This window comes from Zonotrichia albicollis, chromosome 1 (genome assembly GCF_047830755.1).
Source record: "Zonotrichia albicollis isolate bZonAlb1 chromosome 1, bZonAlb1.hap1, whole genome shotgun sequence".
In the NCBI taxonomy this organism is placed as follows: domain Eukaryota; kingdom Metazoa; phylum Chordata; class Aves; order Passeriformes; family Passerellidae; genus Zonotrichia; species Zonotrichia albicollis.
In genome coordinates, this window is record NC_133819.1 from 5,673,105 (window position 1) to 5,691,174 (window position 18,070).

Consider the following 18,070-nt stretch of genomic DNA (forward strand, 5'->3'; position numbering starts at 1 on the left):
CTGGCAAGTCTGAGCTGCAATGCAAATGTACCCAGGCCAGGGAGAGGGACTTAATCCAAGCCATGCCAAGTAGATTTCCCATATGCATTAGACCATCCTAAAATGGTCACTGCCAAAGAAAAGTGGCGTGAAAAGAAGATTCTTTTTTATTATTTTTTCATATAGCACTTCAAACTAGGGAATACAGAACAAGCAGACTATGAGTAATGGGTGAGTTAATTCGATTGAGACACAGGAGATTTTATTTGCAGCTTCCACGTGGGGGCACTTTTGCACCAACAAGTGATTCCATAACCTTAATCCTCCTTGTGGTGCCGGGGGCCAGAGAGGAGTTGGCTGAACCCCTGCCCAGCAGTGACTGGGGAGTCCCACCTGGCAACCCCAGCATCTCCATCCATGTGCACTGTGGGAAGCCATTCAAAAACAGCCCCCACGCCCCCCTCCCCAGATTTGAAATGCATTTAGTGTTTTCTTTCAAAAATAAAATTAAAAGGATAATCCGAGGGAAATCCCTTGTGTCCTGAAACCCCTCCTCCACTAGGTATGTGCTAAATTCACACAAATGCTGCATTCTACAGCTTTTATCACCAGCTAAATGGACAGGGACACTAATGAGCACGATCTGTTGCTTTAAAGCCTTTCTATAGCCTTCCTCTGTTCCCCACCCTCAGGAATTTTCATCTATAAACCTCTGCCTTTATTCTACAGGGACAAATGTCAGGGACACAGGGGTCAGCTCCAGGAGCAGCACAAAGGCAGCTGCAGGTTCTTTCAAAAGCCCCCAGCTCTCCAAAACTTTCAGGTTTGGGGAGGTGGGGTGTTTTGGGGGCAGGGATACCCTTGCAAAAACAGGGATTATCTTGCCATAAATGAAGCCGGGCCTGCTAGATCAGGTACAAATTGCTGCAGCTGGATGTGGGGTTTAAGTCCCTCCTAGATGAAATGCAGGAGTATGGCCACGGATTACAGCCTGTAAATCCCTTCTGGAAATCTCCCCCATCCTGCCCTGCCACAGCAAAGCACTCAGAAGAGATGCTTTAATCTAGGGCAAGCAGCATGGGACTTTGGAGAAGGGCTGAAGCATGAGGATGGTTTAACCCAGCTGCTTTCTTGCTGTCCCCTCTGCACTGCCACCCAGGGGGGTTGAAGAGAGTGCCAGGAGGTCTCAGGGCAGGGTGGCACCTGCTGTGGTGTCTCTTATAAGCATCTTGGTACAATTTGGGCCTTATAAAACTACAGGGAAAAGTAACTAGGAGCCATTTTCTGCATTTCCACTGTTTCTCCATTTTTTACCTAATGATCAAAGGCTCTGTGGAAAGACACAGTGGAGTTATCAGTCCAAATAAGGGAAAAATAGGGTCCAGCTCCTGGTACAGCCATTGTGACGGTGTTCACAGGGGTCCCAGGTTGAGGGAAGAGATGAGGATCTGACTCCATGTTTCAGAAGGCTTGATTTATTATTTTATTATATATATTACATTAAAACTATACTAAAAGAATAGAAGAAAGGATTTCCTCAGCAGGCTAGCTAAGAATAGAATAATAAGGAATGATAACAAAGGCTTGTGTCTTGGGCTCTCTGTCCACACCAGCTGACTGTGATTTGCCATTAATTAGAAACAACCAACATGGGGCAATCACAGATGCACCTGTTGCATTCCACAGCAGCAGATAATCAATGTTTACATTTTGTTCCTGAGGCCTCTCAGCTTCTCAGGAGGAAAATCCTAAGAAAAGGACTTTTCATAAAAGATGTCTGCGACACAGCCATAGAAATACACAGACCATAATGTGATGATATTATCAAGCCAAGTCCTTTCAAAGAGTGGTTCTGCAGCAGCAGAATTCCCTTTCCACCAGAAGGGATGAGTTGATGGAAGAGGGAAGCCCCTACTCTTTGGACATTCATATCAACCATTACCAACTGTGCTATTCCACAGGCAAGACACTTATTTGCCCCTCAGCATTTTACATGTGGTTGAAAAAAATTCTTGTCTTAGCACAGGATTTGCTGGGTTAAAAAGCCTTTACTTCCTAAAAGCACAACCTCCTCCTCCATTCAACAGCATCATTTCAAAGACAGTGTCAACAAAAGAGACTTTACCTGTGTGCTATGGCAGGTTTGTGTCCTTCACCTTTGCACCAGGGGACATCTTCATGAAGGTAGGACAAGCCACGGGCCATTGTTTCTGCAACATGGCAGAGCTCATTCCAGCTGATGATGTTGCCCTTCAGGTAATCTGTCAGAGAACCCTGCAGAACAGGACACTGTCAGTTCTTAATCACAGACCCCTCTATGTGACAGATGTGCCAACTCATCAGTTTAGAGAATGCTTGAAAAATCTGAGCCTTGATTTAATAGTGGGAGGGGAATCTCTAATGAAAGCAAAAATAAAAAATAAAGATCAGAAATGTCCATGAGTTTTCAGCCCTTGACAGCACAGACCTCCTGATGTCTACTTATCTGCCAGAGAAAGGGAGGGAGGTAAGGAAGGGAAAAAATCCTTTTTAACCAGAACAATTCATCCAACCTCAGCAAGGGGAAAGCCTTCCATGCAAGATGAAGCATTGTATCAGCTGGCTGTGGCAATGATTGACTCAAGAAGACCTTGGATTTACCAGGGGGATAACACTGCTGGCTCAGCCCCAGATTTGCACGTTTGTTTTAAGTGTTAGTCATGGTTTATAACTAAAGCAATCCATGAAGGGGGAGATGTGCCCCAAGCCTCAAAAGCAAACATGGAGCCCATCTGCAGGAGCCAAGCTGGATCTGTGAAATCTCCCATGATGCTCATCTATGCACATCAAGAGATGGTGACCACTACAGATGTGAGCTGTGGCCTTTTGTGCCTCTGTCCCTTCCTAAATCCCACTTTTATTAATCCTTTATTTGCGTAGGAAAGCTTTGAGAACTAAAGGAAGGGCATTTGAATCAGGGGAGCAGGAGCACTTTGCTACCACAGAATCATGGCCCACCAGGAACACACTGGGGGAATTACAGAGATTATAATCATGCTATACCTCCCTCTCTGCCTTCCCAAAATGTACATGCAATGATACATTACCTTGTCATGGAAAGCTGTGATCAGCCAGAGCTCTGTCTCCAGGTTTGTCCCCCTTTTCTCTGCTGCGATAAATTGCAAAAGGTTTTCATGCTTCATGCCAGGAGTGTTGAAAATCTCCCTCTCACTCTGCCAAGATTGCTTATCCTGAAGCAGGGAGAAAGGCACCATCAAAGATCACGCTTCCCTTTAAAGCAAACAGCTCCTTCAGTGCAGTCAGAGCTGCTCACACTACTCTAAAAATCACGCTCCTGTGTTAGGATGTGATGCATCCCAGCAAAAAAAAGGCTGTTTTCCCTAAAGAAGAAAGACAAGTTGCTGTCCTCAGTCTCCCCTCTCCAAAATTATCCTCAGCTGTTCCTAGAGGACATGTGTGGGGAGTGGAGAGGAAGCCAAACCCAACCTTACTGAGAAATAATATTTTTCAAGATTTCCTAAGGATACTTGCAAGAAGAAAGCCTGAGCAAACAGCACCCAGGATCAGCCTTGCAGTGTAATTGCTGCAATTGCAAAATCTAATCTAGGCTCTACTGAATATTTACTAGTAGGTCACAGCTGGCTTGGACAGAAGATGTGCAGATCTCTTTTGACAACAAATATGAGGTGAAAAAGTAATGAAGGAGACAGCAGAGGAGCACAAAGATGTTTTCTGTAATTTTTGTTTCACTTGACTTTTGATTGCTTTACTCTTTTCATCTGCAGTTCCTAGAGAACCAAGTCAGGAATGTTCAAAGATTTCCTAGAGCAGAAGACAGGAGCTGACAGAAACACTGCAGCACAATTATCTCTTACAGCACCAGGGCTCTGCCTTTGGAGGCTGTAAACTGCTCTCTAGGTTTGGATACAGATTTACAACCCACCCAGGCAGGACACAAAGCCAGGGCTCTGGCCCTTTGTGTGCACTCTGGGCACTGAAGCTGCACCCTGCCTTGCTGGATTTAAACCACACTTTATTTGCATTTGCAGGGAAGTTAACATAGCCTGTAGATTTCAGAATGTGCTTGTTTTTGCCCTTCTTGCAACAAGCACTACTACAGGAAGCATTTGGTAATGAGATAACACAGGGAGAAGTGCAGGAAGGAAGGGTCCTTGAACCTTTTCCCCCAGCAGAAGAGCCCAAATGCATCTTTGTTATGGTCTCAAAAACCATAATCTCTACAGGCACTTAGAGCATCTCAGCACTGGTGGGGAAGCCCCTGGCAAGTAAGAACCTAATGCAGTGTCCTTGTTACCTGAATGGGGAAGATTTTCACTGCTACATAGTCGTTCATCAGCTGAGCCTTCCACACACAGCCAAAGCGTCCCCTTGCCTTGATCTCCAAGAGCTGCAGGGGCTTTAGGCCAACCAGGGGAGAAGGGGGTGGTGGGCCAGGATCCTGCACAAGAGAAAAACACCACTGTCAGCAGCTGAAGCTGGGCTGTAAAATAAAGGGAGGGGAGAAATCAAGAGACTGCATATGAAAGAAGTGTGAAGAGATAACATTTATTTAATGAAAATTATTTAGGTGCACTGTTTGCAGCAAGAACAGCCTGAAATTCCTTGTCTTGCTTGCTCTGTAGGGTTTTGGTATAGAAGACATAAAACAATCTACACCTCCAAGTGTCATTTTGTGACACTACAGCCTGCCGTGCTCTGGGCAAAACCTGAATTCTCCTGTGTTTTAAAAGCAAAAGTTATTTTGGCTGTAAAGCACCAATGTCCTCAAGGCTACCTCCTGCTGGAAGTGGGAACCTTAAGATCTTTGTGACCAGAGAGCCAACTGCATCTAAAACCTCCTACTGCTCTTTATTAGCATGTTCCATGCCACCCCAGCCATGGGCAGTGAACAGGTCTGTCAGCATCACACAGATCACATCTGTTTAAACTCTGTCCAGGAGAGCAATGTGACTCTGTAGGACCTGTGGGGTTGGAGCTCTGCCCTACCTGCTTTCAGATGGGAAAGGTCCACAGTATCACAGAATGGTTTGGGTTGGAAGGGAGCCTTAAATATCACCCAGTTCCAACACCCCTACTCTGGGGGCAGGGACACCTTCCACTAGGCCAGGTTGCTCAGAGCCCCATCCAATCCAGCCTTGAACACTGCCAGGGATGGGGCAGCCACAGCTTCTCTGGGCACCCTGTGCCTGGGCCTCACCACCTTCACAGGGAAGAATTTTTTCCTAATATCTAATCTAAATCTGTCCTCTTTCAATCTGAACCCATCCCCACTTGTCCTGTCACCACATGCTCTTGTGAAAAGTCCCCCTTCCCTCCTTCTTGTGGGCTCCCTTCAGGTACTGGAAGGCTGCAATTAGGTCACCCCAAAGCCTCCTGCACCCATTCTCTGCGGGTTCATAAAACCTGAGCTTCATCAGGGAAAGCACCTTCCCTCTTCTCATAGAGCTGGCAGGAACTTTATCATCTCTTAGATCTCCGAGGCTCTACAAAGTTGTCTGAAATCAGGCAATGGGTCTGAGAGTTTGGGAGGAAGGGCAGCCACCAAGCAGGGCTGTCTAATTCCCTCCCTCAGCTATCTCAGATATGGTGGCAAACCCACCTAAACCCATCAGTCTGACACTTCCATGGAGGCCAACTGTGCTACCAGCTCCAAAAAGCAGCAAAGTATTGGAACCCAGGAAATTCCTCCAGCTCCCTGGAGGACTCAAGACCCTGTCAGGGGGCTAAGGGACCTTGGCACGGAGCCCAAGATCCCTGTGCCTTTGATTTAGCCCTTAGAAAAAACAATTACCAACCTTACATGAAAAATTACAAGTCAAAAAAGTTTAAGTAGAATGATAGTGAATCTACCACAGGGTGAAAAATAGATTTTTGAGGTTTTTAGAATGGGTCTCAGAATCTCAAGATGGAGGAATTTGAGTGTGCCTTGTCCTTTTTCCTTCTTCTTCTTCTTCTTCTTCCTAGCCTCCATCTTCTGGGTGATGTTGGCATTTTTAGATTGGTTTAGAGTAGTGCTGTCATTACATTGCAAGGGTTCCATATTGCCAGAGTTTTGTACCTCCTTGATGTTTCTTGCAGGCAGCTCCACCAGGCACTGACTCTTCCTTGTCCTTGCAGCAGCCAACTGACTCCAGTTCCTCTCAACCAACCAATCCACTCTTTTATAACACTCTTCTTTTTGGCTACAGCTGTGGTCTGTTAAAATCAGGCCTGCCCCTAATCTTTAATAATAAACCCAGCTGCAACTCTTTAGGGGGTAAGATTACTTTCTATACTACCTTTATTTACTTATGTTCTATCCCCCTACAGAGTAGAAACTCACTGTGTAACACAGGTGATAGGTATTGGGAAGTTATTGTAAATAATGTACACATAGTTTTTAGTATAAAAAGACAACACCAGTGTGCCTCAACCTGACCTGCCAGACAGACAGACCTCGGCTGGTCGGAGAAAGAATTTTATAGACAAGAAACAATAAACAAGAACTGAAGAGTTGAACTTGAGAACAAGAACTGAAGAGTTCTGACTCCTTCAATCACTGGGCTGGGAAAAGACTTTCTAATGCATCTCAGGGTCACTCTGACCAGCAAAGACTCCAAGAAGAAGAAAAGTTAGGCCACCTGAGAAGAGTTTTGCAAGACCCAAAGCAAGGAGAGGGAGTCTCTGACCTCAATGATGTCCACGTGGCCGTAGGGAGGCTTGCGGTGCCGGTACATCCAGAAGGCCAGCAGGATGGCCATGGACAGCACGGCGATGGGCAGCAGCGAGTACACCAGGATGTTCAGCAGCGACGGTGTCGGAGGCGGCGGCTCGTAGATGACTGTGGGAAAAAAACAGGGTAAGAGAGGGAAAAAGAGCTTCAGGAATGCAGCAGCACTGCCAGCTGCACATCCAGAGGCGACCAAACCCCATGTGTCCCTCCAATCCACGGCTGATATCATCCACTCCTATGATGATAGCCATAAGGTTCAAAATCATCTTTACAGTTTGACTCATATTGATGGACAAACCTTTTTCCTCTGTGTGTTTATGGTCTTTAGTCATATTTACACTGGGGCTCAGCAAAGTAAGGCTTCCAATGCTACATGGACCACCTTTGGTGTTGAATGGGATGGTTGGCCAAGCTCTAGCTCCACAGATGAAAAATATCCCCCCATGGTAATTGTAAAAGGGTATGACTAGGTGCTGAAAACAAAACTAAGGTAAAAATACACCAAGAATCCACATCTTTATACACAAGGTGATAGGGAGTGACATCTGGAGTTTTGTCTTTGTTTTGTTCAAGCCCAAAAATGCTGAATTTGATGCAAAAATCCATTTGTATAGAACCAAGAATTTCCAGTTCTTGGGGTTCAAAGGATGCTTCAGGAAGGAATTTGGTCCAAAAACCCCATCCATCAGAGGGATTTATAATGAATGGTGAAAGATGTGGAGGAATGGTTTTCAGTATTGGCCAAGTGTCTACTGGCAGACTGACCAAAGAAGTTGAAAATGTTCAGGACTTGAATGAGTTAAACAAATGGTATCTAAGCCTAATGCATTGGCTAAGGTTACCCAAATGTTGGGCTTTGGCTGATCAATGGGCAAAACTGCATTTTGAGGGCAAACATGCCATAAACATGCCATCATTCAACTCTGTGTTCACAGTTCTTGTATGCAAAGCAACAACATTCACAAGGCTCCATGGTTTTCTCCATAGAAGTAATGTTACTAATGGAGTTACAATGGCCCAAACCACACTTTGCAAGCTGAGCCTCCATCTGACCTTTATTTAAGCTAGGTATTTCTTATTGGGATACATAAAAGCAGAACACTTCCTCCTCTTAACCCTTCCAAATGTATTAAGACAGCATGAAATCCCTTGCAGCATTGCTTTACCTTTCACAGTGATTGACAAGTTGTCAGTTTTTAGTAAAATGCTGCAGGAGCCACAATCAAATGCACTATTCCCACAGTAGTTCTTGTTCCAAATTACATCAGTGCAGTTGAGACACAAACAATGGGAATACTAAATGGAGCCATGTTGCTATGTTGGAGACAGGGAAGGAAAAAATAGCAAGACTTGCCAAATTAAACAAAAAACTGTGAGAGAAAGAATATTTGCTACTAGGTTGCTACGGGTACGTTAATAACAGGAGATAATATAACCCATGTAAACAATTAAAAACCTATCAGGACAGCCCAGGAAAATCTGATAAAAGTCTATTGGAACATCTCAGTAAATGTAGATAGCTCAAACCAACCTAAGGAAAAGATTCACCTGTTTTAATAGTTTTTATTGAATGATACTTTAAATATTATACATCTAAAAGAATCGTTGTTTTCCTATTAGCCTCTGAAGAAGGTCCTGCTATTACTTTTCTTCCTTGATGCATATCCACAGACTCTGAAAGCTGACACACACCCTTTCCCTTTCAATCCCCAGACCAACAAAACAGAATCAAATGCAAAAATCCCAGATGCTCAAGGTATCTGGAAACTCATGACCTGTGAATTTAATGTTAAACACCACCTAAGAGTCTGAGGCTCAATCCATGCTTTGTAAATCACTCTGCTCTCTTCCCCTTGTGTTTGTTGATTTTGTTTTGTAACATCCTGCAGTGAACTGTCCACCATGAAGAAAACCTAACCTTACTGATGGTATTCAAAGTGTTGGTACAGCCTTAGCTGTAGAGTGGAACAAGCAATTCTTAAAGAACTGTAGCAAAAGGATTTCTGACTTCATAACCAAAACACCCAACAACTCAATGTTGATTATGAAGATGAATCAGGGGAGGTTTAGGACAAATATTAGGAGAAAGTTCTTCACCCACAGGGTGCTTGGGCACTGGAACAGGGTCCCCATGGAAGTGGTGACAGCACCAAGCTCAGAGCTCAAGCAGCATTTAAACAACACTCTCAGGCACAAGGTGTGGATCTTGGGGGTTTCCTGTGCAGGGCCAGGAGTTGGACTCAATGATCCTTGTGATTCCCTCCCAACTCAGGACATTCTATGTTTCTATTCAAGTCCTTGGGAAATGTGTCAAGAGAAACAGCCCCCAACTCCCCATGCTCCCAGTCACTCACCTTCTGGGCCGGTGACTTCAGGCAAGTGGGTAAATTTCTCATTGCAATAGTTGCCCTCGCAGCAGCAGAAAAACACCTGAGGGTTTTCTTCTGTGGCCACACACTCCTGCCTGCACCAGGGAGGGACAGACATGGAATGAAGGGGAGAGAAAAACATTGTCAGCCAACTCCTGCCTTTGGGAGCCAACCTGCCCCAAATTGTCCTCTCCACACACCTTTTCCTGCAGCTGCACTGCACAGATCAGCAGTCTCCACTTATGGAGAACAACTTGGCACTCAAACACCCCAGTGGATAGAAAAGACCCTTGAAAAGACTGCAAAGGAAACAAATGCTTCCATATGTACTGAGGGCATTAGATGGTGAGTAATAAATAACAGCCGCTGCTGCTAACAGAATGAGAAGGAGAAAAACGACAGAGAGACGCCTCAGTCCCTGAGCAGTGACTTTCCCACAGCCCATATGAACGCTGCCAGGGCAGAGAAGTATTTGATGATGCAATTAAAGATTGTGCCATAAAGCACACACGACAAGGGCTGAGCAAAGGCTGCTCCCACAGCCTTGAGCATCACCAGCCCTGCACACTCGAAGGGCACCAGAAGCAGCAGCCACAGCCCTGCTGCAGCAGGACAGAGCTGCAGGTCTGAGGGCATGCAGTGACAGCTCAAGGTAATGGCTTTAAACTAGAGGAGGATCTCTCTTTCAGTTCAAAGCCATTAGGGCTGGATATTGTACCTAATATCCAACCTTAAATCCTCAGGTTTAGGTTGGATATTAGGTATAAATTCTTTACTGTGAGAGTAGTGAGGCACTGGAACAGGTCGTCCAGAGAAGCTGTGGATGCCTCATCCCTGGAAGTGTTACAAGGTTAGGTTGGATGGGACTTGGATCATCCTCAGTTCTGTGGAATGCATCCCTTCCCATGGCAGGGGGCTGGAACTACATGATCTTTGGAAGTCCCTTCCAACCCCAACCATTTGAGGCTCCTATGATTCTCATTTCATCTCTATAGTTTTTAAGTTTAATTTTCAAGTGCTGTCTCCTTCATAAAAAGCTTATTTCTGCACAAAAACCTTTAAGAAAATCAGGTTGCAGCTCTCATTTTCTGCCTTTGCCTCTTATCCAGGTACTACTACAGCCTTCCCAGCACTGAGATTTCCTCCCACATTGTACAAGGCCTTAGGGAACTTCCATGGATCAAACCAACTCCACTTCCCCACATCCTCCCTCTCCCCACAGATCAATGCCAAAAGAGATGTGCAGTGATTTTTGCAGTACTTTACCTGTCATTTCTTTCTGTTTCCTCAATGCTGCTTCCCTTCCCTGCCACCTTTTGCTGTGCTATGCTCTGGTTTTAGTTATTATGCTTGCAGAGCTGCTCTCCACAGAGAACTGTATCAAACTATTTCCTGAAGCCCAGCTAAATTATATGCATAACTTCCTTCCCTCGACCACTTGGAGGAAGTAGCAAAACAATCATAAGCGTTTGACATTATTACTCATTTCTGAACCCATGCCAAGCCTCCCTTTCTGTGTTATCACTGACATACTGCCACGAGAAGAATGGAAAGGGCTCCCTTCAATCCTAGCCCTGGATAGTTTTCAGTGCTTTTCTTCCTTTGTGGGGGAAAAAATGGCTATAGCCAAACTGTCTCCTCCAAGGTCTCAGCTGGGAAGCACTTGGTTTGTTTTTCAGGCTCTGATTTTTTTCAACTTCAAAGCAAAAAAGCAGCCATTTGACTTATTCAAATGAACAAAGATGTTTCAACAAGTTAAACAGCGTTTCCAGATGCTTTTTTGTGAAATCAGATAACAAGCCCTTTGGATTTACCAGCATCAGTGTTGGAGCCTTCAATAGAAAACACATCCTTTGCTAAATCTGTTGGTTAAAAAAATCAAGCTAATGAGTGAAAACAGCCCGCTCCACATCTGCAGTTCATTATCCCTGTCTCTGAGTGAAGCCATCCAGGTATGTATGACATGTTACACTTAGCAAATATTACAGCTGAGGCAGAGGGAGAGAATGACACATTTTTCTGTGGCAGGGAGGGCACTTTTCAGAGGTTCACGTGCTCTGCAGGGGAATGTGAGCATGACCTCTCCAGCAGGGCTGTGTAAATAAAGGAGAGCGCACAAGTCGATTTTTAAACACTACCTTTTTCCTATAACCTTAAATGTACATGTGCCACGTTCTTGTTTCCTCAAGATAAAGAACAGAGTATGGAGCTGTCACCCTCAATGTCCCAACCCTTCCACTCCAAAATTTTTCCACATTCTGGTGACAAAGGAGGCAGCACTTGGCACATCCCAGCACGTGCTGCTCCAAAAGCAGCTGCAGCAGCCAGAACAGGACCATGCCCTGCATCCAGGGACACAAAATACAGGTGCATCTGCCAAGGATGCTTCCAGAAACTCGGCATTCAAAGGTGCCAGAGACACAAAGGGCATCAGCACAGCACAACTGATCAAAAAATCATCTTCTTAGCCATTTTTGCCACCTTGGGATGCAAAACTGCCTGCATGGAAGTCTGCCAAGGGCACTCAAGGGAAGAGAAAAAATGAAAAGGACTGCATTTAAAGAGGGTTTGTTCCTTTATGTAATTAAAGCTAACCTTTATTCCAAATGTTGCTTTTGATATTTGTACTGTTTTTTAATTCTCAGAAGGGCTTTTAGCTTTGCCCTGGAGCTTGTGGCTTTGAAAAGTCAGGCAATGGAATACTGGATGCTCAATTCCAGGGCTGCAAAAGGCTGGTGAGGAGCCCTGGAAACTTTTTACCATTGTAACAGAGCAACACATTATGACAGAGTTTAAGAAACACTACATCCCTGCAGAGACACTCAGTGACAATACAAGTGTCACTGGATATGAGAGCAGGCACTGAAAGGAGAAATCTGTTTACAGTAAACACTTCTGCTTGCAAGTAGGAAACTCCAGTGACCTTCTATTCTCAGAAGAATTGGCATTAAGATGACTAATGGGCCAAGGAGGATTGATTTATTGGGAAAGAATAAAAATTTAACTATATATAGAGCCTGGCTACTCAATTGGCAAGGGAATAGGTGTGGTAGGAAAGTAACTCTGGAGCTAATAATAGAACAAAGATGAGGAACAACTTACAGTTGAGATAAGCCAAGACAGCAGGCACAAAAGCAGGGGAAGTGTACAGCACCAGAGGGAGAAAACACTGCAGCCATGGCACAAATCTAGCTCCAGCTTAACCCCAGCTTAGCAGCTGATCTTCCTAAAACTTTCAGAATGAGACACTACAAAGATGCACAACAGAGAATTGCACAAAGGTGAGATCGACCCACATCAGTGTTATATCAAGGGAAATCCTTGAATTTTACGTAGCTAATCCTTATTGAAAGGGCTGGGCTTGGCTTGGTTGGTTGGTCATTGGTTTGGGTTTTTTTTAACAAAAACCCTGAGCTCAGAGCTACTCAACATTGTCCTTTTCAACTACAAAACTTCATAGGGCCGTTTTCTTTAGCTGTAATTCTTTTCCCCTTTGTAGAAGTGCACCAAGGGAAGTGAGAAAAGACTAGTTAATTTTCCCAGCTATTTAATGAGGCTGGAGTCTTCACTCTACAAAACCTCACTCCTTTTCAGCTTGCTACAAGCAGTGACTCACATTGCTTTTGCTCTCCACTCTTTCTCCTGGCCCTCCTTTTCACCCAGCCAAAGACCAGTGGAACTTTTTGCAACATCACAAACGTCAGAATATCTCAACCCCTAACCACCCCCAGATATCTGTGCTTTTCTAGACAGCTCCAAATGATTCCAAGTTTTCATTTCTATCACCAAATGCTCCTGGAAGAACATATTGCTCTTCATTTGATGGTACAGGACAGGTTTTTCAAAGAATGCCAGAATTATCAAAGCTTTGCTAGGGGAAAAAACAAACAAAACAAAACACAACACAAAACCCCTGAAAAAAGTGATTTTTGCAGCTTCTATTTAGAAAGTCAAAGCAGATAGGTGACAATTCCGAGAGCTGCTTTTGCCAATTAACTTGGACTTGCCTTCTTTCCCTCTATGCAAAAAATCACAAGCTTTTACACTTAGAGGGTCGATTAAACCTGCATTTGGATAAACCATCTGGGCTCTTACCTGTCATAGCAGTTGAAGTCATCCAACCAGCAGCCTTTCTTCACCAGCTCGATGGAGCCTGAGTTGTTTCTCCAGGAGGCGTAGCAGTGCAGCCGCTTGTCCTTCTCCCCCTCGCAGCGCTCCACGCCGCTCTGGTTGGTCTTCTCCAGCTCCCAGTTGGCATTGTAGTAGATGCACTCCCTTGTCTCTGCCTCCCCGTGGCCTGGCCCTGAAAAATCAAGCCCCAAGAACATTCAGGTAAAGTCAGAAATAGGGAATTGTATGGCTTTGTTTTAGGTGATGCATGCATTTGATTCCCTAGGAGCTTCAGCACAGTGTGAAGATTACTCTTCTCCTCTAGGGTGAGGTTGGAGATGGAGAGGTCAGGTTTGCCTCAGGTCATGGCAAAGTCAAGAGCCAAGCTGAGACCTTCCCAGATCTCCCCTGGACAATGCTTCAACCCTAGGACTCTAAAACAGGGGATGCATGAGGCAATGCATGCCCATGAATGTCTAACCACAGAAACATTGTTTAGCAAAGACAACCTGCCAGGGTGCTACTTGATGCTTGCTGGGATGTCATGCAGTGGAGTTACTCTCTCTCTGCACCACTACTTTGGGAAACACCACCTAAAAATGAACAGTTTCTTCCATGGATGTAACTGAGAACAGGGAATATTCATCCTGCAGAGGTGGGCCAGACCAGTGGCCATTCCTCACTTAGATCCTGGTTCAGGCTTATTTGAGTAAGACTCCATATGATAAGTGCCATGTTTTTGGCTGCATTTGACATGGCTCATGGTGCCTCTCCACCCAAGCAAGACCTTCAGCAACAGAAAATTCTGTTCCCCAAACAACACTGGCCATCCCAAATGCATCCTTGGCCACCACAAACAAAGGAGTCTCCATAGCCTGTGGGTCTTCCCTCCTTTGGAGCCTTGTACCAAAGGACTGTGGAGCTCCTACTGCCCCCAAGGAAACAATTCCCCCATAGCCACTGTGTGGAAGAACTGAAATACAACTGCAGACACATCCACTAAAACCAGAGTCAAATAAGGGAACACTGATATTTGCAGGTGACCTGTTCTGTCCTAAACCTTAGAAATACTCTCTTCATCTGGAAATATTCTGCTTTGTGGCATTTTGAGGATTAGTTTAAAAGAGAACGAAGAATGAAACAAACACACGTCTTGTAAGCAGACAAACACAAAAGACATCCTGAGCCCTGTACCATGATGATTCTGTAAATCCTGAAATGCCCTGCAGCCATCTCTCCTTGGGATTACCCAACCTAAGGTAAGGTCAGGCCTGGCCATTATTTTGATGGATTGCAATCATGGAAAATGTAGGTGTCTCAATAAAATGTGTTGACAGCCGGGTAGAAAACACAAATAGGTCCCGCAGGATGGTGAAACAAAAGTGCTGTGCTCCCAAAATAGCCAGACCTCTGTGAAACCTAGAACTAAATTTCTAGCTAGAAAACCACAGTTCTGAATAAACTAGGGGTGGTGGGTCTAACCTGCTCCCAATGCCAACAGTTGGACTCAGCAATGGGTAATTTTCATGGCACAGAGCAAACTCATCACACTAGCAAAATCTCTTTGCAAGCTGCTGAGGTAGTCAATCCTTCAATAACACTTTTTAGGAAGACTGGTTGATCTGCGTCGTGGGAGAGACTGCAAGGGAATAAGGGTATGAGAATGTCATAAAGCTGACTCCTGAAACTGGAAATTATATTCAAAGCACACACGAACAAGAGCTCAATTTCAATAGCACCTGCAGGTTTTATCAGCTCTTGCAAAGCTCCATCAGAGTTTTCCTCTGACAAGTTGCTTACAATAATGAAAACAACCTACCAATATCCCTCAACACAGAACAATGTCAATATTGACACTCCTTGTTAAAGCCTTGATATTTGTTCTCTTGATACTTACACCGTGCTTCTTTAGGGCAGATTAAGCATTTTTGCTAAATACTGGTTAAATCAGCAGGAAAGCAAAAGAGCTTTCTCTTGTGTGTGGGGGCGGAGGGCAATATTTTTTTACTTATAAAGGAAATAATAAATATCTTAACTGCATAGAATCATAGGATGGTTTGGGTTGGAAAGGATTTTTCAAGGTCATTTAGTCCAATATCCCTGCAATGAGCAGGGACATCTTCAACTAGACCAGGTTGCTCAAAGCCCCATTCAAACTTGAATACTTCTAGAGCCACCACCTCTGTGGACAACCTGGGCTAGAGTTTTACCATCCTCATTGTAATAAATCATATGGCTTCCAGCTGGTACCTGACACCTAATCCTCACTTATCATCTTCTTCTCCACTCCTGGAAATTCACTTTGTAATATCATTTTTATCATCCCAAACTGAATATCGCTTTTGATCAAGACAGAAATTTCCTCTCCCTCCCCAACTCCGTCTCCCAGCAAGCTGGAAGGTTTAATGAACAATTTCACTGGAAAGCAGCCCCAAAATCTAATCCTAGCTCAGCCACCATCATCTGCAACCTCAGGCAATATTGTGTAGCCTCTGTCTTCCCCACCATAAACAACAGCCAATGCGATGCACAGAGCCGCGGTGCGATTTGATATTTCCACTGTGCTTTGGAAAGGGAATGTGGAAAAGATGTGAAGCAGGAGCTGTATCAGCTCTGGGACCAGCAAACCAAGGCTGCTAAATCCTGTGTTGAGCCCAGGCTCCCTTCCCCCAAGACAGTTGTCTTTTCTGGAACAAGTTTCAGCTGAAGAGTAAGAGCTGCTTGCAAACACGCAAACCCAACTCTGCAAACAGCGACCGCGCCAGGAAAAAGGCCTTTCCCAGTTTTCCCCCCGCTGTTAAAGTTTAGATGATTTGAATAAAAGCATGCATAAAGTTTGAGATGACTAAATAGATGTATGCTTTCTTTATAACAGCTCCTAAGGATGCTTGCATTAAGGAGACACTTTAAAAACCTGTGTGTTTGTTACCTGCTCTCAGATCTCTTTAAAAGCCATTTGGTAGGATCCTCGCCCCGCTGGGTGCTCACGACTGCAAGAAACCCTTCTGTTTGTACCCAAGATGGTCTCAGCAGGAAGGGGCACGGCTCCAGGTCTGGGTATTAATTTACCTGCTGCTTTAGCTCATCAAGAAACACTCACACCTTGCTCTGTAATGGATCACGCAGAGACCAAAGTTTGCAGCTAACTGCCTGCTCTGCACTCGCTGCGGTAAAATCCTCGCTCAACAGAGGGAGGGGGAGTCAAAACAGGGGCTTGTCCCTTTGAGAGAGAAAGGTGGCAACTAAGAGAAGGAAATCTGAGCTTTGCTCATCCATCCCCAGAGAGCTGTGTAGATTTTTGTGCCTCCTCTTCCCCCAGTGAGCAATGGATACCCCACCGTAGGTCTGTAAGAAACACTGAGCTGGACATTAGGTAATGGTTTTAAATGAAAAAAATATTTAGATTTGATATAAGGATGAAATGTTTTTCTCAATGAGGGTGATAAAACACTGGAACAGGCTGCCCAGGGAGGTGGTAGATGCCTCATCTCTGGAAACACTCATGGTCAGGTTGGACAGAGCTCTGAGCAACTTGATGTCATTGAAGATGTCTCAGCTGCAGGGGAGTTGGACTAGATGGATGGACTAGATGCCCTTTAAAGGTTCCTGCCAGCCCAAATCATATGCTATGATTCTGCCAAGTGACAAAGGCATGGATAACCACGTCCTGCTTCTCATTTCAAGTTGCAAGAAGAATCAGAGGGTGTTCCCCCAAGATATGTGCAGGAAGCACTTTTCTCCCTCCACTGGACACAGCTGATGCATCAGCACAACAAGGATTTGACTCGGATCCCCTCTGCCCCCAGCAGTACAACCTGGCTCAAGAGAAGTCTTGTACCAAACATGAGCATCTGACAAGAGTGACACCATTCATTCTGGCCAAAAGGGTCTTTCCTGAAACAAAAGTCTTTCAGTGCAGTCACAAACCACAGCTTGAGACAGGTTAAAGGGGTCCTCTCCCTCATAGCAGTATTGGTACATAGAAAAGCTCCTGAGTGTCTTCATTTGGTGGCACTGCCTGGTAACATCCTGCTCATGCGGGATGACAAATAAACATCCCAGAGAACTGCTCAACTTTTGGCAAAAAAATCAATGGGACTTGGGTGCAACGAGATACAAAACCTTTGCTAAGCAAGTGTTTGAAGATCGCTGTTGGAACCTGGTCTCATTCATTGGGCCTCCATTGTTCTCCTCCCTAAGCATCTTCCTCCAGCCACAATGCAAAATTTGGGGGAAAAAAGTTGCAAAGCAGAAGCATATGTGTAGGGCACAAGCATGGATATAGGGCAGGAGCATGGACATGGGACAGGAGCATGGATATAGGGCAGGAGCACAGCATCCCCAGCACTGCATCCCACTCTCAGCCCCAGCTCTCTCCATGGAAAAGAGCCTCGTGCCAGCAGCCAAGCAAAAACAATAAACTTTTTAATATCACCATCCACAAATAGTCATTTAAGCAATAAAGCCTGAAGTCCTGTTTGAAATCAAAGTCTAAGGAAGAATCAGACTTTGCAGGAGCAGATGGGTTTCTGGCATCCCACTGCATCCACCCAGCTCTTCGGGGATGACGCAGCGTGGCTTGTCCCTGAACAAAAGCTGCACAGAAATACCTTTACACAAAATACCAAGCCTAAATAACTCCCATACATCACACAGGCAGAGGGAGGCTACCCACCATCACCCACTTTTGGGGTGGAAATCAACTTTTTGACCTCAGTCCTGAGGAGCTGTCATTATGCTGATTCCCCTGGGTCAATTTGCTGCTCCAAATGACTGCAGCATCACTGGGTTTCTGCCAAGCAAGACCCCCAGCACCCATCTGAGGCACATAATGATGGGAAGAGCAGTCGAGGCACCAGGCGACATGGGAAGACCTCTC

General features: G+C 45.0%; 1 protein-coding gene across 3 annotated transcripts in view; it reads right to left on the bottom strand.

Moving 5' to 3' along the window:
- The window catches only part of ACVR2B (activin A receptor type 2B), a 112,935-nt gene that overhangs the window by 17,609 nt on the left and 77,256 nt on the right, over positions 1-18,070 (bottom strand). For all 3 annotated transcript variants that reach the window (XM_074547826.1, XM_074547886.1, XM_074547943.1), the window contains 6 exons: positions 13,177-13,384; positions 9,067-9,176; positions 6,669-6,820; positions 4,295-4,438; positions 3,066-3,209; positions 2,105-2,253 (listed from right to left, as the gene is read on the bottom strand). In XM_074547826.1, coding sequence (XP_074403927.1) covers positions 2,105-2,253; positions 3,066-3,209; positions 4,295-4,438; positions 6,669-6,820; positions 9,067-9,176; positions 13,177-13,384 — 907 coding nt within the window. The remainder of the gene's footprint in view (positions 1-2,104; positions 2,254-3,065; positions 3,210-4,294; positions 4,439-6,668; positions 6,821-9,066; positions 9,177-13,176; positions 13,385-18,070) is intronic.